We start from the raw sequence: 26,507 nt of genomic DNA, 5'->3' as shown, positions 1-26,507 counted from the left end.
CATCTTGTTGGGTCTTTGTGTGTGTCATTTCACTCTTGGGATTTTTGTAGTACAGAAAGTCACCCCTGGGACTGCTTTTAGCATTTTCGTTGCTGATTGAACTGTTGAAGGTAAGGTGTTCCTTGAAACAAATGTCAAGAATATGAAATGTTAAAGCAGAAACAACTGGAAAATAACCAGAGTCTCTGTAGAAGAGGTGCTGTATTTTTATGAAGTAGCCTGATCCATGTCTTGTTCTGCTTGATTCAGTTATTTCTGAGAGTTCTGTTGTTGTTGTTTAGTCGTTCAGTCGTGTCCGACTCTTTGTGACCCCATGGACCAGAGCACGCCAGGCACTCCTGTCTTCCTGTCCATGGAGTTTTCTTGGCAGGGATACTGGAGTGGCTTGCCGATTCCTGCTCCAGGTGGATCACGTTTGGTCAAAACTCTCCACTATGACCTGTTCATCTTGGGTGCCCTGCTCGGCATAGTTCATAGCTTCTCTGAGTTCTTCAAGCCCCTTCGCCACGGCGAGTTCTATCTTGCTTCAAACCTCATATGATATTGTGCCTTTTGTGTACACCAGTGCTTTTTCAGTGGCATTTTCCTTTTGCAGCTCTTTCTTGAGAGAGCAGCTCCTGCTCCCCCGTTTATGTTCTGTCAGACAGAAAAGTTGTACAAGCAAAATGGCATTTAAAAAGGAGCTGAAAGCACAAAGGGTTGGGGGCTGTTTTCTTTCTTTTTTAAAATGCTCTGGATTTTTTCCTTTTATTTTTCCTGTGGATTGATGCTGCTGATTTATGGAAAGTTTCACACAGTATATTTAAAGCACAAGCAACACACATTTATAGCCATGACTTCCCCCAAAGAATTTTAGAAACTGCAGTTTGTTGAAGGGACTGGGAAATAATAGCTCTATGAATGGGGAAATCACAGCTCTCAGGATTCTTTGGAGAAAGTTAAGTGCTTTAAATCAGTGTTCAAAATGCCCCAGGTGTTAGGACCCTGTGCAAGGAGCAAAACATTCCTATCATGACTCAGTAGAGATTTCTGGGCACCAGGTTGGCAACCACAGTTAGTCCATAGTTAATACCATTTCCACTGTGTGTGTTTCTCCTTCTTCCATACTGGGAAATGTGAATTGATGTTGGAGCAAGCTATGGTCAAGCAATGTAGTTGAGATTGTAGAATCGTAGTGTTGGACGGGAACCCCGGGGTCATCCAGTCCAACCCCCTGGTGAATAGACATTCTGTTGTGGCGACCGTAACCCAGGTTTAAGGTGCCATTTGTTGCCTGGCTTTCTAACACTGCTTTAAATGTACGATATGGACCTGCTCTGTATCTGTGAGAAGCTACAAATGTTCTGTTTAGCTGATGGCTAGCAATTGTGCTCCAAAGGGAGATAGAGAGATGGAAATCATCTTGTATTTGCTTTTCTCTATCTGTTCTATCTGTCCATTATATTCTCTCTGGGGATTGGGGGTATGGGCAGTACTCTTCACTCCAACCCAGATGTTTCAGCTCCTTCTCTTCTTGTAGCCCATCCCCATGACCACATTTCAGAATTAAGAGTTATATGTGAACTATTTTGTGTGAACCTGTTAGAAAAAAAGTGAAGCTGGTTGGAGGCTCTGCCAATCATATGTAGAAACTGTGTTACAGTGAGGAACAGTATAATGCATTACGAATGTGGGCGAGGACAAATGATCAATTACTGTCATGCTTTCATGAAGAACTTAAACAATTTTTCATCAGGGAGTGAATGATAGCTTTGAGTTGTCTACTCTGGCAGAACCACAGAGTGAGATTTATTCCCCCACCCCCATTGTTGAACTGCTTCAACAGACATTAGAATGGAAACATAATTGAAATGGTTCTGAAAACATGCTGAAGTTGGATTGGGAAGGACAGAAACAATTTTTGATGTGCAGTTCCACCTAAATTTCCGTGGTTGCGGCACAACTGTGGACCTTGGTAGCTGAACAATAGAACCACAGAATTGTGGAGTTGTAAGGGACCACAAGGACCATCTAGTCCAGGGGTCTGCAAACTTTTTCAGCAGGGGGTTGGTCCACTATCCCTCAAACCTTGTGGTGGGGCGGACTATATTTTGAAGGGGGAAAAATGAACAAATTCATATGCCCCATAAATAACCCAGAGATGCACTTTAAATAAAAGGACACATTCTACTCACATAAAAACACGCTGATTCCCGGACCGTCCACAGCCGGATTTAGAAGGCGATTGGGCTGGATCCAACCCCTGGGCCTTAGTTTGCCTACCCATGATCTAGACCTACCCCTGCAATGCAGGACTCTCAGCTTAATCATAGGTGGCAGATGGCCGTCCATCTGTGACAGCCCCCAAAGTTGGGCCTGCTACCTTTACCAGCCTGGAGCTGTCACAGTTAATTATTTTCCCTGTTGGTTTCAGTTGTGGGAGAAGGAAATTAAAAGGCAAAGATCTGCTAGGTGAGAAGAATGGAAAGCAGTGCTCTACTCCCATCCTGGCTAGGGTGAGCTGGCAGGGGTTTGGAAGTGACAGATAATCTGCCCATCATTCCTGCTCCCCTATCCTACAGAGGATTGCTCTCCCCATCATTAGGTGGCAGAGACTACAAGACGCTTCCATACAGATCCCTGCATTCCTATTTAGACTACCGTATATAGTTCCAGGCTTTGTTAATTTGTAAAGGTATTTTTGTGTGGGGGCATTCTAGGCTGAAAAATGGGAGGCAAACAACTGGGTCCCTTCCAACTCCATAATTCTATGAATAACTTGGGTAGAACTTCATTCAGGAGTTGTTATCAAATGATACTTGGTAATGTAAGCAAACCCTGTGGTCTTCTTTTTAAAGTGAGTCTCATGCTGTGCGGTTTAGGGCCTCTTTGCGTAACCATCCAAAAATGACGTGGTTAGAGGCAACTAGAAAATAAAATGTCATATTTGGGGTTGTTTCTTCCTCCTTAATTGTCTGCACCACTCCCATCTCCCAAAGAATATCTGGACATTATGAGAATACTGTAGATCAGGCACCCCCAACCTGTGGCCCTCCAGATGTTTCAGCCTACAACTCCCATGATGCCTAGCTAACAGGACCAGTGGTCAGGGATGATGGGAATTGTAGTCCAAAACATCTGGAGGGCCAAAGGTTGGGGATGCCTGCTGTAAATTAACTGAGCTGTACTGTGGAACAAAAATAGCTGATTGTGAGCACACTTCCGAAAGCTAAATATGCCCATCTTCTTTGCTGTTTGTTTTTCAACCAGTTCTGTGGGGAAATGGTGGCTGAAATATGAACCAATAAGTACTGCACAGCAAATGGTCTTGAGAAAGTGGCTGGGATCACAGTAGGGTTACTCTGATATGTCATTGATGGTGGTGAGTAGAAGTGAATTGGTGGAATTTATTCTGAAGTTAATCCAGATCCCAGAATGAAACACTCACAGAGGAGGAAGGGAGGGAGGGAGAATATGCCTAGAGCAGAGTTGTTATGGCAGGATTCATTGTGAGGGTGATAATTGTCGTCTGAATTTAAAATTGGTTTGCAGAGAAAAAAGACAGATCAAGTCTGTGAGAACAGTATGTTCCTTGATAGACGCGAATTTGGCTGAACTGAGTCAGTGCTGCAGGAGATGGAAAGCTTTTGGGGAAAGCTTGCAAGAGAAGTATTTGTTGCCGTTCTCTGTTTTTCTGGCTGTTGGGATTACAGCAATTCTGTATTGCAGAAGAGAACACCACAACAGGCCGATTGATGCTTCCAGTCTCCCCTGGTCAAATTCTGACACTTTACTAAATAAAAGAAAGCCTCTCTCCAGACTTCTGATCCTGTCAGCCAGAGGAATGGACATATGTGATAGCAGGATCAAATATGGTTGCACTAGTGATGAATGGCAGAAGGTTACCGCTGGTTCCTGCAACTTTCTGTGATAATTTCACTGAACATTTACTAGAGTTGACCGTGTTCCTATCCCTTCCTTCAACCCATGCGTTCAGGGCTGGCAGTCAAGGGTTCATATTAATACATTCTCCCTACAGCTCTGAGAGGTAGGCTGTCGAGACTGTCAAACCGTAATCTTTGTAGTTGTTTGAACCCAGGTCTTCCTAGTCTCAATTCAGCACTCAGTTTATTTTCTTGAGACTTTCAGTATGGGGGGGGGGAGGGCTAAATAAGTACTAGACAAAGGAAAGAAAGATTATGAGGAGAAAAAAGGGGGTTGAAGCTTCAGGGTTGCTGAAGAGTCTGTTTGAAAACGAGGACAGAAGCAAAAGACTACATATTGCAGACTTACCATCTATTCTACCGGTAGATCACTGGACATCTGTGGGAGATCACTGGCTCCCCCTAAAAAAGCTCAACAAGTTTGGCTCCCCTAAAAAAAGCTCAACATTTTTGTCCTGCATGCCAAAAAAACATGGCTTTCCCCCTCCTTTTAAAAAAAGGTTAACAATCTTGACCTGAACCCCTAAAAAACGGGCCTTCCTACTTCCTAAAAAGATCACTGCCAGTTTTTAAAGATGGTAGTCTCTTGGGAGTTGCGTAGTCTCTTGGGAGTTGGCCACCCCTGATCTGTTCAAACTACAACCTTTGGTATCACCCATTCCTGCAACACTTTTCAAATATAAGGTAAAAGGTAAAGGATCCCTGGACGGTTAAGTCCAGTCAAAGGCGACTCTGGGGTTGTGGTGTTCATCTCACTTTCAGGCCAAAACTTCATTGATTACAGAAATGTGAGCGGTATTGGCTTAGGCATTAGCAAAGGACTATAGCGGACTCCTGCCCCCTTTGCAGGAAGTGAGTAAGGGTAAACCAAAGAGGAAGCCACATTGGAGGAACCCGCCTGTAGCTCTCCTCGGTGTCTCTAGAGGCCTGGCATGGCCCTAGCCCCTCAAGCGGACTTCAGACAGGATTCAGGCTCTGGATTCCTTTAACGGAATACCCTTGGTCAATGGAGGGGCAGGCGATGGCTGACCTCCCCTCCCCCACAAATCAGTGAGCCAATGCCTAACCGCCAAACCTTACGAAGTTGTGACGATTGCTAAGAGGTAGGTGAAAACCAAGTGGCCAGTGCCAATCTGCCAAATGGAAAAATTCCTACCTGGCCCCCGTCCCAAGACAGATGACCAACCGAAATCCAAACCAATGCCAGAGGAAATCTAAAATGGGTGGGTGGGTGGGTGTTTGGCAGCATGGAGCAGGTGCCTGACATGCGTCACGCTGCCACTTTTATATCCCCCCACGATCCCCCCCAAAGCGATTGGCCAAGATCGCGGTGATCGCTGTGCCACCTTGGCATAACGGCATTACTCTGCCCACCCAGTGGAGGAGGAACCGGCCTGCGGGCCTGGCCACAACCAGGACCATCCTTAAAGATGATCCCACTTACCTTCTTGCCACAGTGGTACCTATTTATCTACTTGCACTGGTGTGCTTTCGAACTGCTGGTTGGCAGGAGCTGGGACAGAGCAACAGGAGCTCACCCCATTGCGGTGATTCAAACCGTCGACCTTCTGATCAGCAAGCCCAAGAGGCTCTTTGGTTTAGACCACAGCACCATGCACATGCCTCTTTCCTGTAGGAGTGCAAATATCCAGAGTGTGGGGTCAGGTGGGATTACTATGAGGAATTATAAAATATGCATCAAGCCATTGTGTCCACGATGAATGCATTGTGTTGACTGGGTTTGATACATTGACAATAATTTCTGATCAAATCCCACAACCCTCTGCATCTCTGGCAGTTTTCTCTACTGTCCATTTCTCTTGCTTGACAAGTCACGTATGCAGCCCAGTTGCTTCCAGTTGCTTGCCAGGCAGGCATCCTGGGTCATCAAAGACAGTGGGCAGCTTCTTTGAAGTAGCCTTTCTGATATGTTAATCCCAGGATGTTAATCTTAGGGCCAGGAAACAGATCTCACATGAAGGTGATCATGATAGCTGTCCTCCTGGCCATCCTTCTTATCATGTATGTTGCTTGTTTATGATCTCTGGGGTTGCTGGATGCACTCCTTTGTAGTTCTCAATTTATTTACCCCATGCTTAATTAGTTTTGGTAGTTTTACTTTGCCCCCCCCCCCCCCGGGGTTTGTTGAAAAGCTCAGAAGAAATCTGATTGGTTCTTACAAACACTCTGTAAAAGTTCTTTTGTTAATAAACGACCTGGGCCGAGGGGTGGAGGGAGACAGAGATTATTATACGCACCCTTCCCAGAGTCTTGCTGGTTCAAGCCTCTGTGTGTATTCTTATTAATCAAAGTTCAATCCTTCCTTTACTTTGGGTACGCCTCACTTTCCAAATATATGGTACTGCTGACAGCCATAAGGCAAAGATGATTTATTGATAGTTCCTAGCTAGCGGATCATATTATGTCCCCAAGCATGAATAACTTGACTGAGTCATCTCCAGTGAGATTTTTAGTAAAGACAAGTAGATTTGAAGGCTTACCTGCAAGATCTGTTGTTGTTAATTTATCTCTGCCATACCTAGCTTTGGAACGCGCTTAGAAACCCTATTATCCCACCTGTATTTGCCAAATAGGTTGGACAGAGGAAGACAATTGCCTGAACTTTTGTGCTGCACAGTGGGAGAAGCAAAGATCAGGATAGCAAAGCAAAGCATGTGCCGAAGCCTCAAAGAAGATGAGCAGTCAACTTTATGTCAGATCTCAGTCTTATGCTTCTATAGTGAAGTTTGCTGGGGGAGGTGGTGTTGTGGGCAGGGGGCCCGGTCAGTGAAAGGGCAGACATGTAAGAGCTGCAATAATTGGGCTAATGTAATAGTTCAGCCAATACAAACTTGTTCCACCATAACTTGAATGGATGGAATTAAACTGTCTACCATCTGGGAAACTGAAATGAAGTCTAACCGAAAATTCCAAAGGGAATGGAAATTTACAGTGATTATTAAAAAACAACAACAGTATCCCCAAGTCAAAACCTGGATTTGCTTCATTAATTTTCGCAAAACACAGCATGGATTACAAGTATAGTATGCGGAAAACAGTAGAAATGAAGAAAGGATAAAAGGAACAGTTTTTAAAATAGGCAAAATAGACCTGCGTTGAGGAGGATGGACGCCTATTAGAGAAGAAAAGGAATTGGGATTAAAGAATATAGTGACATAAGTCCATCTGGAAGAATTTATGGATTTATGGTTGTATGTATGCTTTCTGTAAGTTTTTCCTCCCCCCCCCTTTCCCTTTTTGTTTGTTGTTGTCATTTTACTGTTTTGGTTATCTTATTGTCTGTGTTTGTTCACCAAGCAAGAAAACTAATAAAAAGCAATTTTTTAAAAAAGAAACTAAAAGAAAAAATAGCTGCGGGTCTAGGCTGAAGCTTAAAAGCAAGCTGGATTTATTAAATTGCTTTGAGTTTCTCTAACGTTGAGGAAGGGGCCGACTTAGTTACAATTTAGTTTCCGCACCCGCTAATGATGTGGAAGATATGATTGGGACATTGCTAAAATGCTTCTCCTCCAGTGTTAAACAAAACAAAAACAGCATTTCTTTCTCTTTAACAGAAGTCATTTTCTTGCACGTGGAATTGGCCAAGGCTAATAGTGGAGCAGCCATTTAGTAACTGCGCAGAACTGTTTATGGAGGAAATAAACGTGGTTGTTTTTGTTTCTGGGATAAAGTACACCTTCAGTTGCTTTTCTGTTACGGCCTCAGACAGCAGGGGTTACTTCAACACTTGCTCTCTCTTGTCCTTCAACTTAGAGCATGGCAAAATGGCTTCCCAGTTTGTGAAACTGGATATCTCAAGGAAAGAGATGAGAGGGTGGGTACGATTTTTGGGAAGTAGATCCGAGAGAAACATAGCTTCCTCCTTCCTCCCCCCCCCTTTAGCTAGACACTTAATAAGAATATAAAGTGTCCAAAATGATTAGGATGACGATTTGTTAAATTTATATACCGCCTTTCATCAAGAGGCCATAGGGTGGTTTACACAAAAAAGAATAATGCAATAATAGTAACAGGAAAATACAACACTCCCCACACATCTACAACCCACCTGCTGGAAATCTAGCATAGTGTTGCCACCCAGTGCTGAGAGCCACTTCCTGTCTTTCTAGCAAGAAATTATCCACCTGTTTTGCACAATCACGCTTAAACCTTGAGCTCTACACCCGTAACAGGTTTGCATAGCTGTTTGTGCTAAAAATCAACACTGGAGTAGTTTGGGTCACTGAAGCAAAGCTTCTCCAGCCCTTTGTGACTGGGTACCAAGAGGATCACGGATCTTTGTATAAAATCTTTTTATAAGATAAAAAAGATATGTAAGCTGTACAGCTGGAGCCTTGGTTGTAATTTGATGTAGCTCTTTCGGAAGGTCATTTTTATTTTCTTTCTCCTTCTAACCCTCTTTTGTATTGTTACAGTAATTGCTACAGTCAAGCAACCCAATTATTTCCCTTTGTATCTTCCTAGCCATACTGTACTATTCTTCAGAGGAGAAGGGAATGCCAGGCACTCTCTACATCATGGGTTACCAAACTAAGGCCTGGGGGCCGGATCCAGCCCGTGTACAGTCCAGGAATCAGCGTGTTTTTACATGAGTAGAATGTGTCCTTTTATTTCAAATGCATCTCTGGGTTATTTGTGGGGCATAGGAATTTGTTCTTTTTTCCCCCCGTTCCAAAATATAGTCCGCCCCCCCACAAGGTCTGAGGGACAGTGGACTGGACCCACCCCCTGCTGAAAAAAATTGCTGACATATCTATGTTACCTTTGGAAAACACCAGGGTTTAATAAACTGTATGAATTTTAACGCAGTTGCAGACAGCGAGTTGTTATAATGTACAGAGAAGTGGATAATTTGTTCATCCGTCGGGGGAGTGTGTGTATTTGAATATCTTATTTGAACTTAATAAGCCACATAAATTTTAAATGATAAATTTAAGCAGGCCAGCTGTGTAAGACCTTGCGCTGCTGTTCTGGAGAAGTGGAGTAGTAACTTCCAACGTTCACAGTTTTGAGATGGGGATTTCTTGAACAAGGCACTGTTTGTTAAAGGCAACTTGATTGTGTATTGCTTCCAGTGCTGTCTGCGTGAATGCAGTGGAGTTCTGCATGGACGATAGGACTTCACCTTCCTCTCCTCCCTCTGCAGTCCTCTGTGTGTCCTCAAAATCTGGAGGTGGGGGGGGGACCTTCTGGTTCTGGAGCAGATATTTATGGGGCTAGGGGGTGCAAAATGTTGCAGGGAGAAGAGTAGAATGTGAAGTTCCATGGTGTGAGTGGTCATTCACTTGTGCAACTTTGAATTCTGCCTTGTATTTCTGATATGCTGCCTTCTGATAACTGAGCTGTTTAAAAACATTGTGGCCGAGCTTTGATATGTGCCCTGAGAAAAGCCCAGGTTCTGGGCTGTGGGAAGAAGTCATGGACAACGCCAAAATGCCTGCATGTGGCACATCCCTGGCATGTCACACTATTTAGGAGAACAAGGCAGATAGAAGTGAACAGAGCATTTGTGTTGAATTGTGAAAGCATCAGAAAACCTTGGTTTAGTCTAAATAGGAGAAACTGGAAACAATGTATTTAGGTGTTCTTTTTAATCCTGAAACAGGTGCCTTTTGGTTATTGTAAACCTCTGTTTGTTTGTTTTGAAATTTATTAAGAAGCGAAGATTTTTGTTTCACAATAGGAGAGAGCTGTTATCACTCATGTGGTTCATTCAGGTGGGGCCAGCGAGATGATGGCAGTGTATTTCTAATGAAGCAATTCCTGCCCTTGATAGACAAGAAGAGCCCTACTGAATCAGGCAAAAGGCCTGTCTAGTCCAGCATTCTGTTTTCCTATATTTGATAATTAGTAAATTATATCTCTGTGCATAATAATGCTAATAATGCTAATAATAATTTTTATTATTATTTATACCCTGCCCAGCTGACTGGGTTTCCCTAGCCACTCTGGGCATCTCCCAACAGAATATTAAAAACATGCTAAAACATCAAACATTAAAAACTTCCCTAAACAGGGCTGCCTTTAGATATCTTCTAAAAGTCAGATAGTTATTTATTTCCTTGACATCTGATGGGAGGGTGTTCCACAGGGTTGGCACCACCACTGAGAAGGCCCTTTGCCTGGTAAAGCCCTTCACACTGGTCACTGAAGGTAGAAAGGACTACTTCATCTTATATTGCATTCCTTTCTTAGTTGTGCTAATATTAGACGTTGACTCTTTCAGTTGTTTTTTTACCATTGTATTGTTCCATGTTTCTTAAGTGACAGGACTCTAATGATAAAGTATACACACTATACTTAAATATTTCTATGTGAGCTTGCTTTTAAAAGACAAGTGTTGCCTTGCAATGGATAGATGTGTCTACAGAGACACTCCTTTTCCTTTATTCTCCTTCCTTAATACGTTCCCTCTTCCATTTCTCTTTCTGCCACTATCATTTTCTTCTTCTCCTCTGGCATATTTCTGCTTTCATGCCAGGCTCCTCTTCTTCTGCCTTAGGTGTTATTGGCCATTTATAATAAGATAGAATGCTTCACATAGCCTTGACAGAGTCATGTCAATCCTTACTCATCATCAAACCTTTTATTGGCATCACATACAAACATCCAAAACAAATCAATACAGAATAACCACTTCCCCAGTGACACAAAACATTTGCTAAAAGAAAGGAGGCAGAGATCGAGTAATTAATCTGGTGGGTCTGCGACTCACTAAGCTGACCACCACCAGGGCCCTGACGTGGCTCAACGGGCTAACCGATTGGGAAGGCTCTGGGAATCCTTACTGATGCTTGGCTCCTGGGGCCAAAGGGAATCTGTTTGACTGGTCCTTGTACACTGTTTCCCCCATGCAACAAATGAAAGTAGGGCACAGGGACTGAGGGCCACCACTGTTCCCAGGAGAACACAAGAAGGACCCTGTGGGATGAGGCCAAAGTCCCATCGAGTCCTGCGTCCTGTTCTTACAGTGGCAGACCAGATGCCCACAGGAAGCCCGCAAGCAGGACCTGAGCACAGCACCACTCTCGAAACTTGTGATAACCTGCAACTGGTACTCAGATGCATACCAACAGGGGAGGCAGTATGAACCTTGGACCAGCACCTCCTTGCTCTATGGGAAGCAGTGAGAATGAGAATGAAAAGAGGGGAGAGGGAAATGGAGGAGGAGGAGGAAATCAATAGGGGGCCATCTGTAACTAATTGTAGTTCTGTGCTAAGATCCTTAAACGCTATCTAAGCTTTATTTTCTGCTTTACAGCCGCAACCGTTGTTAATGAGCATTTATCAAAGCTACTTTGCTTTCTGGGTTGCTGCATTAGCTGTCTTGGAGCTCATTAGTGTAGATGAGTAATCTCCATGGTTCTTCCTAAATTTCCTTACTTTGCTTTTTGGTGATGCCTCATTTCATCAGCCTGAATTATCAGCTGCAGGAACCCACGGAAGATTGGCATAAAATCTCTCAGATTGACTTGTTTCCTTGTGGAGTGTTGCGCTAAGCTTTTAAATCTTGGAACTCTGTATGCACATGATGCATTTTTATGTGTGTGTATTCTTTCTCTCTCTGATTGCCACGACAGGAGGCATCATCTTGATGCTTTCAGGGTGTGTGTATACACCCACAAGTGTGTGCATGCAGGAGCAAGGCACTTTGTGGGTGCCATTAAATGTAGCAGAATAGAATGGGGAGAGACATGATCTATTGAGCACAACCTACCAGGAAGTTCTCTGCACAAAGCTCCCTGTAATGGGCAGGAGCAGCAGAAGAGCTCAGTGTACACCCGCCTAAGGCCATAATCTCATTAAGCATTTATTCTATTATTATTATTATTATTATTATTATTATTTCAATGTGGCTTGAGCAGGGGAACTTTCCACTGGAATGTGTCACTGCCACACCGTTTGGTGGGGAGACTTCCATTTTAGATGTGCCACCTCAAGCGCCATTATGTCTCTGGCCCATCGTGTGTGGGGTGGTGGTGGTAGAAAAGCATCTTGGGATATACTCTGAAGTTCAGGAACCAGTGCTGAACATGTGCTTCCACAGGTATGAGTCATGCCATCAGACAGACTGTTATTGTTTATAAATGGTTGCTGATGTAAATAGGATTTTGCTGTAAATCTGCAAAGGATTTTGCCACAGTGTGGCAGGTTTGTCATCCAGGGCTTTCATACAGCTTTAGTACAGTATTATTATTATTTTTAAAAGAGAGAAATTTGTCTTCTAATTTGTAGAAGCCATCAGAGGACTCCTTGGATGACCTGTGTGGTACACTTTGTTGCCAGATTTATTTGAGGTATAAGGAGTAAGGGAACACGTAAAACAATCTGCTGAATCATCAATTTCTACTAGAAACCTGTTGTTATCATCACTTCACCCACTACCATTATTTGCAAATGCAATTTTCCAACAGCTTTCCTGGCCTGTCAGTTCTCTGACTAAACATTTGCCTGGAGCTCTCAAATTTAAATTGATGTCATGGAGAGACTCACTATGGTGAGAATTGAAGATGCTGCTGCTGGTGGTTTAATGATGCCTTTTGCTTGAGGCAGGTAGAGAATGTGGATTCTGCCTTTTGATATTTTTTAAAGATACAGTTTGATGCTGTGTCTATTGCCTTCCAAAATCCCCCTGGCAAAAGACAAAATTATTTACCTCTACACTGAGTAACTGAAGGGAGAAAACAGTCTCCGCTAACCCAGAAATAGTACCTCGGGTTAAGAACTTTGCTTCAGGATGAGATCAGAAATCGCATGGCGGCAGTGGGAGGCCCCATTAGCTAAAGTGGTACCTCGGGTTAAGGACAGTTTCAGGTTAAGAATAGACCTCCAGAACGAATTAAGTTCTTAACCTGAGGTACCACTGTACACTTCACTGCAGTGACTGCAAGGTATCAGGGGTGGCGTGGAGGGACTGGAGCAACATTTGACCTCAAGCTCAAAGGGGGAGTCAAATTCAGGCACTTATTATGAGGGGGGCATTTGAAGTGGTTGTGTGAGCCAGGAACTTGGCTCCTTCTCCTGCTGTTGTGGAGGGGAAGCAGCCTCCAGCCCATGGCAGCAGCAGGAGGCGGCGAAGGAACCCTGGCCATGGAAGCTGAGCTGCCTAGCCGTCTCGCCAGGCACTGTGCCCAATGTCGCGACATTGCAGTCCATGATGTTGTGCACAACGTAAGCCCCCACAATATCTTTCCGGAGTCTGAGACCCGTTAGCTAATCGTTCATCTCTTATTAAAGAATACTAGGTTAGCACTTCAGTTGGTAGCATACACTGTTTCTGAAAGCTGACAAGCTTAAATAAGAGCAGGGAGCATGAGAGGGAAAGTGGAGGGGCAGAGAGGAGGAAACAAATCATCAAATGTGAATGATTAACAAAAATGATCTCCCTCCCCCGTGCCCCAGTTTCCCTGCGTCATTCAGGTGTACAGGACAGAATGTTGGGTTTGATCCCATGAAGTGCATTGATTGGGTATGCTGGCAATCCTACGCTTTGTCTGCTTTGTGAAGTTGGCATGATAAATGTGGTAAATGCTAAAAATGGGTGTATGTTGACTAATGCTTTCAGCGCAGTGAATAAATGTTTGTATGCACCCACTGAGCAGACAACTGGAAAATAACATCATGCCCCAGAGTTGTTTGTTATGAGACATGAGGTGATGATTAGATACTGAGAGTCAGTTGGAAAGTGGCTATACTTTAAAGTGAAAGGGGCCTGGCAAGAAACTGAACGTGGAGCACATGCTTTCGTCTGGAGAACGGAAAGAAATGAATGGCTATCACATTTTCTTTTTTTTAATGCTAGTGGTTAGTTTTAGAATTAACAGATTACCTCCTGAGGCTGACTAGAGTGTACACTTTTTTCAAAACTGTACAGAATTTATTACGAACTGCCTATCAAAATTAAGAGTCCAGCTATTTTTAAAACACTAAGCCTGCAGAGGCTTTTCAAAAATCCCTCTGTGACAGGTACGCTTGGATAGCGAGAGAATACCAAATAGCCTGTACTGCACCGAACAGTCTTAATATATGTGCACACATTTTTCAGAGTTCTCTTTCCTCTAAAGTGGAAACGGTTGTGAGGCTTCAACTTATTAATGTCCTTTAAACTACACTGAAGGCGCCTGATTGTGCTACACATATAAACATACATTTGTAAACTATGCAAACGTAAAATGAGGGCTTGTAATAATTGCAAGCTGTCTCTGAATGGATGATAACACAGCATTATGTTCCTTTTATGTGTCTACAGCTGGTCCACAGCACCTCTCTTTTAGCATAAAATCTATGAGCCCCAGAGAGTCCAGATGGCATAAAGGTTAGAGTTTTGGACCAGGGCCTGGGAAGGCAGAGTTCTAATTCCCACTTAGCCATGAAGCTCACTGGGTGACCTTGTGTCTGTCTCTCAGTGTCCCCTAGATCACAGGAATGTTGTCAGGGAGAGAACCCTTGTATGCCAGCTTGAGCTCCATGGAGGAAAGGCTGTATATAGCCTAACATCAGTCCTGGAATCCCCTTGTGTTCAGCCGCTTTAATGCTGATTTTAGCCATCCATCAACAGACTGCAAAAGATGGAGGTGAAGGCTGGCATTTGTAAGAGAAGAGAACTGCTGCTGATTGGAATGAGGAGTCGTGGGTAGAAAGCTGAGAGGTTTGGGGTGGGGGCTTGGTTCAGATGCGTTTTTTCTGCTAAAGCTTGTTGTCTTTGCATTTCTGTATTGACGCAGGTTGGAGATGGCTGGACCCAGATTTATTTCCAACAGAACATCCCACCACTCTTTGCTATCGAATTCTGATTATACTTGGGAATATGAATATTATGAATATGGGCCAGTTTCCTTTGAAGGCCTCAAGGCTCATAAGTGTAAGTCTTAATATGGAAACTCTATGTTTTGGTTGTTTCAATTACTAAAACTCTTCATTCTCAAATCGAATGTCAAGAAAATGCATTTTTGAAATTGCGCGCGTGCATGTGCGCGCACACACACACACACACACAAACACACACACTCTTAGTCAATTTGATAGCACCGTTGACTTACCCCTTGTAATTTTCTTAAATATTTGTGCCCGTAGTTTGAGAACATGGGCTTTACAGATAGGGAAGGGGGCAACCCTGACTTCTGAGCCAGGAATTTCTTTTCTTTTATGACCACCAGTCATTTCAGGATCACTCCATGCCTCAGGGGTAGATGGCGAGCTTCTTTTTAGATTGTCTCTGCTCATCCTATGTTTCATGGCCTTGGTAGTAATCACATAGCCTCAATTTGTTCCTGTGATCTGAGCTGTTCTTTGCCAAGACTGTTGTGGTGAGCACTACATAGTCCTTTATGAAAGGAGGCTTATCTTTCCAAATGGAATTTGCCAGAGTTGTATGCAGAACGTCAAATGTGAGCAGAGCATAAAGAAGCTGCAATCAGCCTTAATTATAAGCTGCTTTACTCTGCCACGCGGTAATCATTCCTTTTATTGTTTGAAAATTATATAGCTAAGAAAAAAAATAGCTTTTAGTATCTTACTTTTGTGTTCTTGCTGCCATTTGAGTTCGCCTTCTTTGCTGGTTTTAAATTCAACCCCCTGGACTATTGGGAAGGAAATGCCACAATGTGTGTGTTTGTGTGTATGCGCACAGACCTAGCTGGTTGTTTCCCATGCTATACATGTGCTAGAGGAATCTTTGCAAAGCAGCAGCCGTGGAGAAAGCCGTTCGGGCGCTTGGGGTGGAACGTGTGCCCTATGCCCAGGGCCGTGCTCTGCACCCATGGATGGGACCAGCCACCTGCAGGGCGGGGCCATCTGGGGCAGGACGCTCCACGGGGCCTCTGAGTCTGCCTGTCTCCTCCCACTCAGCTGCCCTACTGCTGAGAGGGAGACAACAGGCGGACTGTTTGGGGCAGCGCAGAACCTGTGGGCACTCAAGCCACCGCATCACTCCCAGGAGAGACGTGTGGCTTGGGTGCTCTGCAGGCCTCGCAGTGAGTGCCGCCTGGCATTTTGGCACCTCTCTCAGTTGTGACACCTGGGGCGGCCCACCCCCACTGCACCCCCTTCCTCCGCCCCTGCAAAGCAGCACAGTTTTTCTTTGCCTGATTTCACTGACAGTGTATATTAACAATACCAGACTCTGGCCCCAATCCAGAGTTCTTTACATGACTGGCAGTGCAAGTTCTAACATCACTGATCACCTGCTGCAAGTTAGAGAGGAAGGTAGGGAGGGGCATTTAGGCACCCCAGCCTGCTCACAAGTGACCCACACTGTGAACAGCTGACACAGACAGTGATATATGTGGATTGTACATATAGCTGGGGGCAGTAGCACGCACAAATACATTTCTGTGCAGAGATGAACCTCACCAAATCAGGGCTTGACAAAATGTACACGAAACATAATCGGCCAAGGACTGGGCAACAGCTGGTTCATTTTTCATTTTTGTATTAATGGAAATCTAATGCACCCACGCCGATTAATCTCCCTCCTTCTCTGCTTCTCTTACAGATTCAATTGTGATTGGGTTTTGGGTTGGCCTTCTTGTCTTCGTCATTTTTATGTTCTTTGTACTGACCTTGTTGACCAAGGCGGGAGCACCACACCAAGAGTAAGTACCACCAAACAGACGTCTAAGGCCCAGGACCCAGGTGGCAGCAGCACCTCTGTTGCCATAGCTCTTTGGAATTCGCCCAGAAATAGAGTAGACCCAACACAGCTTATGTTTTAGCCACTGTACAATTCTATGTAACTTGTCCGTTCTGAAAAGACGATGTCCCCTTGATCTTGTCGATGAAGGCATGCCAGTTACTTCAATGAAGAAAAGGACACAAGATGCTGGTTTATTTTTTTTTTTTGAAATAATTTTTATTAACAGGCCAATCACATCACATTGTTCAAATCACATTAATTCCGAATTATACAGCCAAATTTTAAAATTTTTGGGGGGTACCCATACATCAAGCTCAGCACGAGTCCAAAATTCCGGATGACTCCAGACATCACTTATTTGCTGCTTTTATTAAACAGTTCCATCCAGTTCGATTCGGATAGATCTTTATTACCTTCTTTCTCTTCTTGTTGTTGTCATTTATTCCTTTCTTTGCGATCTCTGATGGTTTTCACAAACAGATTGAAGATTTAGCGTCTCTGTGTGGGTTTTATGCTCTGCCAAACTCATATTATTCAGGAGCGACCTCTGTTAGTCTTCGGTCGGTCCATTATTTTTCCTCAGGCTAGCCATAAATCAGACATTATCAGGGGCTCTGTCAGGTCAAACTTGCATTCCAGCCTTCTTTCTTTTTCAAATTCCTGAATCTCCTCCCCCTCGTCTGTTCTCCTGCTAGCCTGTCTTTGCGAGACGCCATGTTTTTTTAACTGCGTCATAAGAATTTTCCTCCTTCTCGCCTTTCAATCTTCTCGTATTGTAGTCATTTCCCCCACACAGTTTTAAAGTTCTGTTTATGTTTTTTTAAAACGCGACGATCTTATTTCTTTCTAGGGTGGAGGATTATTGTAGTCATATCATGCAAAGGAATTTAAGAGGGTTTTTTCCTCCACCCCCCCCCCTTCGTTCCAGCCTTACGTTCTCATGGTGGTAATTCATCAAGAGATTTACTTATCCATCCGTCACTCCCGATCACAGAGATGCATTAGTCAGCAGTCCTTATCTCGAGCCTTACTTGATATATGTGCTTCAGCCTTTCTTCCGATCCGTTATTGCCAATTAGTCCAATTATAATTCCAGACTGAAGCAACCAGCACGCGCTGATTGGAATCGGCGTCGGGAAGATCTGAATCCATCGAGGGCTTTTGCCAAGTGTTCCACACCCCCGTCTCTCGGATCAGGGGGTGCATTGTGAACACCGCTGGCAGGGCAGCCCCCCCCATACCCTTGGGGGGGTTTAGGAAGGCTGCCTACTTCCCATAGCAGCCCCTTAATACCTCGTATGGGTCAGAGAGATGTTATTGTCGGCCATCTTCCAACGCGCCACCTAGTGGCCCCCTCAAGATGCTGGTTTATGGCAAGGCTTGGAAGCGGGGGGAAAGATGGAAAGGGCAAAGCCCCGTCAGCCTTCTTTCTCCCGCACCCCCAAACCAGGATGTCTGGAAATAAATCAGATAGCCTAATGAATATTTGAGATGAGGAATAGAGAACTGGCCCTGTGGGTGGAGCTGGACTCCAGTTCCCATCAGCCTCAGCTGGCATTGCCAATGGTTGGGAGTAATGGGAAGTGTAAACCATCGACATCAGGTGAGCCCCAGGTTCCCCATCCCAGTTCCATAACCATTGGGAATACAGAATGTCCAGCTATAGGGTTTAGCTGGCTTGCAGGAGGCAGAGCCCATCTATCGCAAACCTTTTCTGGCAGATGGATTCCAACACAATTTTATCCATCCTCTGAGTGTAAGGGTGCTCCCCTGAAAAGAAGTTTAGTGATTTTATTTAAATTGGTATGGCTTAGGTTTTGTTTATAACTGGGTTTTTAAAATGAAAATTACAATTATGTGGAAAACATTCAAAATTCCTGGGGATTTTTTTTAACCGTTGAAAACACAAAATTAGAACTGCATGTCAAGCTTCTCCTTTTAAGAAGAGTATCTGGAGAGGACAAGTATTTCCATTCAGTTGCTATGTTAAGTTTGTGTTTTCACAGGTGTTTTGCTTTATTGTTATCAGAAATGTATGGTTTGTTGTGGGGCAGGGAGGACAGTCCTTCCAATGAACTCTACAGAATTTGCAGCACTTAGGGTTGGTTCAGATTAGGCATGTAATCAGTTGATTAGTGTAGGATAAGGGCAAGCCATTGACTCAAGAGAATGGGGAGGACATTTCTTTTGCCATCCTGTCTCAGCCCAGTCTGTTTCCAGAGAGGTTTTTTGGCACCTGATCTTTTATACTGTGTTCCTAAACAAAATGGTGCCCAATTTTTCACCCACCGCTCCTCTCTCCTTGCTTCCTAGCACTGCGGACTCTTCTGAGAAAAGGCTCTGCATGAACAACTTTGTTGCAGACTTTGGAAGGCCTCTCGATTCTGATAGGATCATTTCTCAGCAGGCTGCTGAGGAATCCAGGCTGCTTTTTCACTGCTACATCAATGAGTATGAGAACATGGACAGGGGAAAGCAATGCCAGAGAGTGCCAGTTATGGACAGCAACATCCATTTTCAGGAAGTAATTCAAAGCAGTGAGGGACTGGAGGAGGAGCTGAATAGCCATGCAAAATTCAACATCCCCAACTTTGTGAACACTGACCAGAATTCTTCCCTGGGTGAAGACGACCTGCTGATTTCGGAACCGCCTATCATTTTAGAGAGCAAACACTGAGTCCAGCCTCCCACCAGATTATTGACTGAAGAATATTGAGCAAGGTATTTCTTACATTAAAACAGAACACATTTCTCCTTTACTTTCTATCCTATTTTTCATTGGTGAGTACAGGACTACAGTTGAATACACTCTGGTAACCAGTATGGGATAGTTCTATGTGGTCTTTTTAAGTGTTTGATGAAGCCAGAGCTTTTTACACTGCTTATCGTTTTATTTCATTGTATTTCTAGAAGTACAGGACAGCTGTTTAATAAGGAAGCTATCCATGCTGGAATATGATGGGATGTGAGAGTTGTTGGATTGTGTACATGTGAAGCCCCTGAGTGTGTTTGAAAGTCACAAAACTCTTAAGCCTTGCATTTAAGCAAGCTAAGAACACAACCCTCCAAAAACTCAATTCAGAGGAAGTCAATTGTACCTAAGTGTTGAAATAAATGGGATTGCCACAATTTATCTAAGTCCTGTTGAGATCAAAGGACTTAAGCACTAGTAGCGAACTCTGCACTGAGGTCAATGGCTTTACAGTGAGACATAGTTCTATGTAATTTAGACGTAGTTGGACCCTCTGTGGCGAAAGCCTTATGCCATATGCTGTGTTGCAGGAATGAGTGGGTATCTATGCTGTATGTGTGCTTTATAATCCTCATAATGTGCAAGAACTATTCTTGTGTGTTCAGTCATATGTATACCACATATACTTACTGGGACCAATTGTCTAGCATGCTTCTTGCATGTATACAAAAAGCCCTGTAGGTATACATCATGCTCAGACAAGTACCTTCTATTCCCTTATGTTCCCATAGTTGTGTTTTTCCTATTGAAAAAGTAAACGGAGATGCTCTTAATTGGTTTCCGTGTGAATAGCATGTTTTGTTTTGCTTTTCTTTATGCTTGATCCAGGAGTGTAACTTCTTGATATACATTATTTCTCCAGTACTATTGTTTGAAATAAACTGGGTTGTTGATTTTTATATTAAAAAATAAAGCCTGCACTTTCTGTGAACTGCCATAACTTTATTGTGCCATGCAATATCTAGTCTTAAGTGAGCTTCTGAATTGCATTGCACATAGCACTATGGAAACAAACTTACAAACCGAGCCATGGGTTGAAGCCAGTGTGAGTTTTCTGCGGCGGCAGTGCTTCCCCTTTTGCCTGTAGGCAGTTGGACGGGCCACTGATGGGATCCTTGTTGACATCAACCAGCAGAAATCCCCCAAATGGCCCCATTGCTGTCACTGGACCAAATTGATATGCCTGCCCCACCTTCTGCCACTGCAGGGCTGCAGATGTGGCAATGGCCCCACCTCCCTGGGATGTGGGGGAGGGGGCTTTGGCTTGCTCATGAAGACTCTGATCTACTAAAGAAGATACCACACCTAGCCAGTATGAAAAAGGAATGGGCCTCCATCAGAAGGAAGATGGTGACATCTAGCTGACAGCATCCTAAGGACTCTAACCATTACGAGTCCTTACTGTTGACACCAAATGCCCTGACCACTCTGCAAATACCACCACATCGGCATACAGCGTGCCTGGGAAACGTTTCCAGCTGTGGTAATGTAAGTCCCTTTTTGCTTTATATTTTCTTTATTTTACAAGGGTTCTCTGATGGTGGGATGGAATCTTGTTGACCATTCCTGTGGTTTTTTGTTTGTTACTGCCTTTTCTGAGGATTTATATAACATAACTGTTCCAGCAAAGCAAATTAACATAGTATCTCCTTAAATGCTCCTATTGGTTTGTTTAAATAATTTGAAATTCAAATTTGCCCATTTTTGTATTGAACATCCTTCACTCGATGAGCAGCTTCCTCGGCCTGAAAGCGAGATGAGTGCCACAACCCCATAGTCGCCTTTGACTGGACTTAACTGTTCAGGGGTCCTTTACCTTTTAACCTTTGTATTAAAAGAACAAGAAGCTGGAACACAACACCATGTCTGTAATGGCAGGTTTATAGCCAGAAATGATGGTTTTGTATATTACTTTGCTAGGTGTTATTTCTTTTTTAAAAAATAGAAGGTGGGAGAACAGGTATCTAGACTGTGTAGGGACACACTGGTTTTTTTAAAAGATGGACCTCATCTGGAGGTTAAAGTAGTTGCGCCTTTGTGAGCTTGCCTGCTCTGCGCCCTTCCCTCACTTTCTATGACTTCATTTAATCTCTAGGGAAGGTGGAGATCATGTGAAGTAATGTGGCACCATGTTGATACCACAAAGGCCTTTTTAAACAATGCATACTATTTGATCCCTTGCAAAGTTAGGGCTCCACCAGTCTATGGATAGCGAAAAGCTTAGGCATCGCTAATTGTGATGGATCAGGCATCAGGAGTGTCATTAAATGGCCTGGTGCTGGTGCATGTAAATTAGTAATTTACATGACTAAATATTGTAGCATTTTGGTGTCACTGTATCAATACTAGAGTGGATAGTATTTCCATGGCCAAATAGTGGCACAACATTTATGGGAAAGGATACCATTAGTGTTCTCACTTTGGGGAATCTCAAAGCAGAGTAGAAACAAATCAGCCCCTTTGTTTCAGAAGAAACAGACTCTAGGGCAGATGGTGCGACTTTCACACTGACTTGAGGCCCAGTGCTTTTCATGTAGCTGACTAATTTTTAGCTGGCTTTGATGTCTGAAAGTGGCCTTAATGGCCAATGGTCCTGTTTTTGCTCAAGATCGCCAATTATGATTGGCGGCCTTGCCAATGAAATCTTTCCATCCTAGGATATCTAAACCAGCACTTTTCCAGCATTAACTGACATGGAAAAGTATGAGAATAGATGCCATTTGCAAATGTTCATTCTGTCCCTTCCAAGGAATTAAAAAACTGTTAACCTGATAACGATTTAACAGTTGCCTCTAATGCCTAAAAACCACCTGTATGCCTTTATTTTGTCATGTTGCAACAGCTGTAGGAGACTGAAATCTGCTGCCATTTTACTGATGCACCTATGTCACCTTGTCAATGCTACAGTCACAATTTATGTGGTATTAAGAGCATTCATTTTATAAATACTTTATAAAATTATATATAGACTGCACTAGCAAGGCAGGTGCAGCAATAAAACATAAAATATCATTTGAAATGATGTGCATTTTCCTAATTTGATTTTTAGAAAAGCACCTGGAAAATTGTGTTAGCAGATATATATATACACCTTACCTTTCAAGAGCCTTTATTCATGCCCTTTCAAGAGATAGAAATCCATACTTTAAAGCTTTGCTGTAGTTGCTTCCAGAGTGGAAAGAAGCTCCTTTATTTATACAGGTTTAGGAGCAGGAATGAAAATGGAAGTTTGCTGACACCCCTGCACCCCAAAGGAGAAAGACCTGGTGAAAGTTGACATCATACGCTGCTTATGGATATTCCTGCTTGGTCACCAATAGTTTACTTTGGTAGACAAATCTTTTAATGCATCCAATAAAGTGCGGAGATCCTTTTTTGTGAAGGGGAAAAAAAGTTCAGCACTTCAAATTTGCAAGTAGTATTATTTAATATACAGAATAAAAACAAGTCAGCAAGGATCGGGATAAATGTATACAAGAGAAAGCTGGGCACAACTATAAAGTTAAAAACTAATCACCTTTTGTGGCAAGGCTTCATCTTCTCTCTCTATTGAAGCTGTTTCACTGATTAAATGAGGAGCTTTCTAGTCTTCCAGTCATTTTCCGGCATGCTTGGGCCACCTGGTGGAATGATAACACCCTGTTTCTGCAGCTGCCGTAGAACATCCAAAATCGAATCCAGTTCAATGCGAAATTTCTCAAGCTCTTGGTTCTTCAAGAGTGCCAGCTTCCGCCATTTCTCAGTTTCCTGGATTTGTTCAACTTCCGCAATATGCTGTGTTTGCTGTATTACCTGGGTAAGTAAGCAGGTTCACTGATGAGAGATGGCAGCATAATTTCTAAACCCGACTGTTTCATTATCAGAGCATTTAGAAAACCTTTCATTTATACTTGTTTTAAAAATTCTTTGGAAGGGGCTCTACAAATCAACACATGTAAATACTGACTAAATCAGGTTGCAGGTCTATCAGACTTTTTAGATGTGGCTTGAGACTCCATAATTTAAGTACTTGTTACATTAAGCATTTTGAAGGGCATTTGCACTCAGACATTTGAAACATTGACTTTTAAAGAGAAGAATTCCCTGTTTTATTTACCTGATGAAGTTCTTGTTCTCTTTGTTCATATCTGGCCTCCAAGTGTTTGATCTTCCTTTCTAGACACATAAATCGTTTCATCTCTGGGGTCTGGCTCTCTCTAGCCTCTCCAAGTTCTTCTAACAGTTTTGCCATCTAAAATTTGAGAACACGAAATTACCTGTTTTGTTTTTTTGTGTATGTTCAACCGCATTAGCAGCAACAGATGTTCCTACACCCACTCAAAACATTTCTGGGGATAGGAGTTTCCCCAAAAGGAATTCAGTAAGCACACCATCCCCATTGATTCAGTATGGGATGCAGCACGCTGGAATCTAATAAGTGCACTTGTTTATTAAAATATCCCTACTATTTATTATATAAAGAGGATAGAAGTCATATGGATTGCACTAGCTTAGCGGCAAGGCTGGAATCCCAAGTACACTTGCTAGAGAGAGCTCCTGCAGCTGCAGCCAATCGGAAGCTGCAGCAGCCCTGTTGGATGTTTGGCTTCCAAAAGAAAGTTCAAAAATCGGAACAACCACTTCTGGGTTTCGATCGTTCGGGAGCCAAAACGTTCGAGAACTAGGCTGTTTGAAAACCAAGGTACCGTATTTTTCGCCCTATAGGACGTACTTTTCCCCCTCCAAAAATGAAGGGGAAATGTGTGTGCGTCCTATGGGGCGAATGCAGGCTTTCGCTGAAGCCTGGAGAGCGAGCGGGGTCGGTGCGCACCGATGCCTCTAGCTCTCCAGGCTTCAGGAAGCTCTGTGCAAGCCGTGGGAGCCCATGGGAGTTCCCCCCAGGCTCCCACGGCTTGTGCAGAGCTGCCTGCACCCCGAAGCCCCGGCACGCTGAGCAGTCGCACGGGGGCTTCGGGTACCTCTGCGCAAGCCACGGGAGGGCTCCCCCGGCTTGCGCAGCGCTGCCTCTTATCCCAAAGCTACCCGAAGCGACTGCTCAGCACGCTGGGGCTTTGGGTAGCTCTGCGCAAGCCGCAGGAGGGCTCCTCCGGCTTTCGCAGAGCTGCTTCTTATCCCGACGCCCCGGCGAGCTGAGCAGTCGCGCCGGGGCTTCGGGTAGCTCTGCGCAAGCCGCAGGAGGGCTCCCACGGCTTGCGGACAGCATCCTGTTCTGGGGGCTGGGGTCGGGGGAAGCTCAGGCTTCCCCTGCCCCAGCCTCGTGCCTTGGGGGGGGGGAATAATTTCCCTCCCTTTATTTCCCCCCCAAAAAACTAGGTGTGCCTTATGGGCCGGTGCGCCCTATGGGGCAAAAAATACGGTATATATATATGTATTGTGTGTGTGTGTGTGTGTGCGCGCACACATTGTCACATGTAAAAATTAGTTTTTATTTTTGGTTTTATATCTCATTCTGCAGTACAATCCTGCACTCCTGTTTCCCATTTAAAATGCAATGGAAAACTCTGGCTTAAAGTCTCAATGAACGAAGCACCAAAGCCAATACAGTGGTACCTCTGGTTACATACTTAATTCGTTCTGGAGTTTCGTTCTTAACCTGAAACTGTTCTTAACCTGAAGCACCACTTTAGCTAATGGGGCCTCTTGCTGCTGCCGCACCACCGGAACATGACTTTTGTTCCCATCCTGAAGCAAAGTTCTTAACCCGAGGTAATATTTCTGGGTTAGCGGAGTCAGTAACCTGAAGTGTATGTAACCCGCGGTACCACTGTACATAAATTGCAGAAAGGGGGAAGAGGGCAGAGTCTGGGCACCACATTGTTGTTCCTGCTCAAACTGTCGTTTTAAAGAATCAAATTTCTAATACTCTGAATTACCTCTTTTTGAAGAATTTCCTCTCGCTTTTGTGAAACCGCAAGCGTTTCTTTATCTCTTTGCAACTCACGAACTTGTTGCTGAAGATGTTTAATAAAGACCTATGGAAAGATTTTCAATTGTTAGAATTTTTCAGCAAAGTATCTCTTGAATCCTCTTACAAGTAGGTAAGTGAAGCTTTGGTTTAACAACTTGAACTTTTGTTGAGTAAAGCTGTATTAAGATCACTTGAATTTAACTCTAAGCATGTAAGATCAGCTATGACTAGGAACACAAAAAGACACTGGAATGGAGAATTGTGAACTTCACCTTAAATGAATACAAAACTATTACCATAGTATATTTCAGAGGCAAGATTACAGTACGAAACATTGAGAAACAGGAAACGCTGGCAGTTTTTTGAAGCAGTGAGACAGACGACTGGTCTTCCTCACCTCCTGTGCTGAAATTTTGCTATTTAACTCGGCTGCCTTGGAAGTTGAATGCTCCATAGCATACTGACAAAGAATTTTCTCCAGCTCCTTTTGATGTGATGCTTTAAGCGCTGTAGTGTATTCTTCCAAATCTTCCTTTGCCCTGTAAATGTTGCAAAATAAAACAGTATGTAGAAGTTTGTTGGAAACATCAGACAATAACACAGCATTTTCATGAAAAACAACACATTTTAGATTTGTATGTGCATTTATGCCTGTGATGTTCCTGTAGCAGTGTCCTTTTCTGCCTAGAATCCTTCCTGTACAATATATCTTGGCTCATGTACAAAAAGAGGGCAAGGGATAAGAATGCTAAAGAAATGTTGGGTTTGCCCCCAAATGAACCTGGCATTAACCTTGGTCTGCATGCCCTTTAAAAACACAAATATTTGGCATGTGGTCTTCCCAGCTGGATAGGTACTGTGACATGGGAAACCAGTGCTAACCATGGGAGAAAATGGTGCCAACTGAAGATTTTATCCAATTGCAAATAACAGGCATAAGTGGAAAGAGAATCAGGTATGCAGTTGGAGACAGGAGTTTAACTTACTACATTTTGAAAATACAAGCACAAGGTTAAAGATATGAAGAAGGTCATGCCTAGCTTGGCCCTTAGTCCCTGATGGGGACAGCTGCCTTAGAACCAAACTGCACATTAAATGTAGGGTGTGGGCTTGTGTGTGCGGTTTTTTCCCTAGAAAATAGCTATGCGGGGGCTTGATTTTTAAAACTCCTCTTGTATACTGGAGTATCAGTGAAATTATTTGGGGGTGACATTTACACGTCCAGATTTACAGCTAGGCTGAGCTCCCATGAAGACGGAACACATAAAT

The 26,507-nt window shown here is 43.6% G+C and overlaps 2 protein-coding genes across 5 annotated transcripts in view; one reads left to right on the top strand and one right to left on the bottom strand.

Moving 5' to 3' along the window:
• The first annotated feature begins 14,349 nt into the window (after positions 1-14,349).
• On the top strand, positions 14,350-20,248 carry MRAP2 (melanocortin 2 receptor accessory protein 2). The gene is given in 5 exon segments (XM_083431218.1): positions 14,350-14,534; positions 14,669-14,805; positions 16,438-16,537; positions 18,892-19,247; positions 19,250-20,248. Coding segments are annotated over 5 exon segments (687 nt in total). The 5' UTR covers positions 14,350-14,475; the 3' UTR covers positions 19,285-20,248.
• Positions 20,249-22,738: 2,490 nt separating this feature from the next.
• Positions 22,739-26,507, bottom strand: part of CEP162 (centrosomal protein 162) — a 40,198-nt gene continuing 36,429 nt past the window's right edge. For all 4 annotated transcript variants that reach the window (XM_083431131.1, XM_083431129.1, XM_083431132.1 and 1 more), the window contains exons 25-28: positions 25,636-25,777; positions 25,204-25,302; positions 23,427-23,561; positions 22,739-23,122 (exon numbers count right to left, since the gene is read on the bottom strand). In XM_083431131.1, coding sequence (XP_083287257.1) covers positions 22,898-23,122; positions 23,427-23,561; positions 25,204-25,302; positions 25,636-25,777 — 601 coding nt within the window. In that variant the 3' untranslated portion in view covers positions 22,739-22,897. The remainder of the gene's footprint in view (positions 23,123-23,426; positions 23,562-25,203; positions 25,303-25,635; positions 25,778-26,507) is intronic.

Source organism: Podarcis tiliguerta, assembly GCF_965153285.1.
Source record: "Podarcis tiliguerta genome assembly, chromosome: 3".
In the NCBI taxonomy this organism is placed as follows: Eukaryota; Metazoa; Chordata; class Lepidosauria; order Squamata; family Lacertidae; genus Podarcis; species Podarcis tiliguerta.
This window is presented reverse-complemented; position numbering and strand designations above follow the sequence as displayed.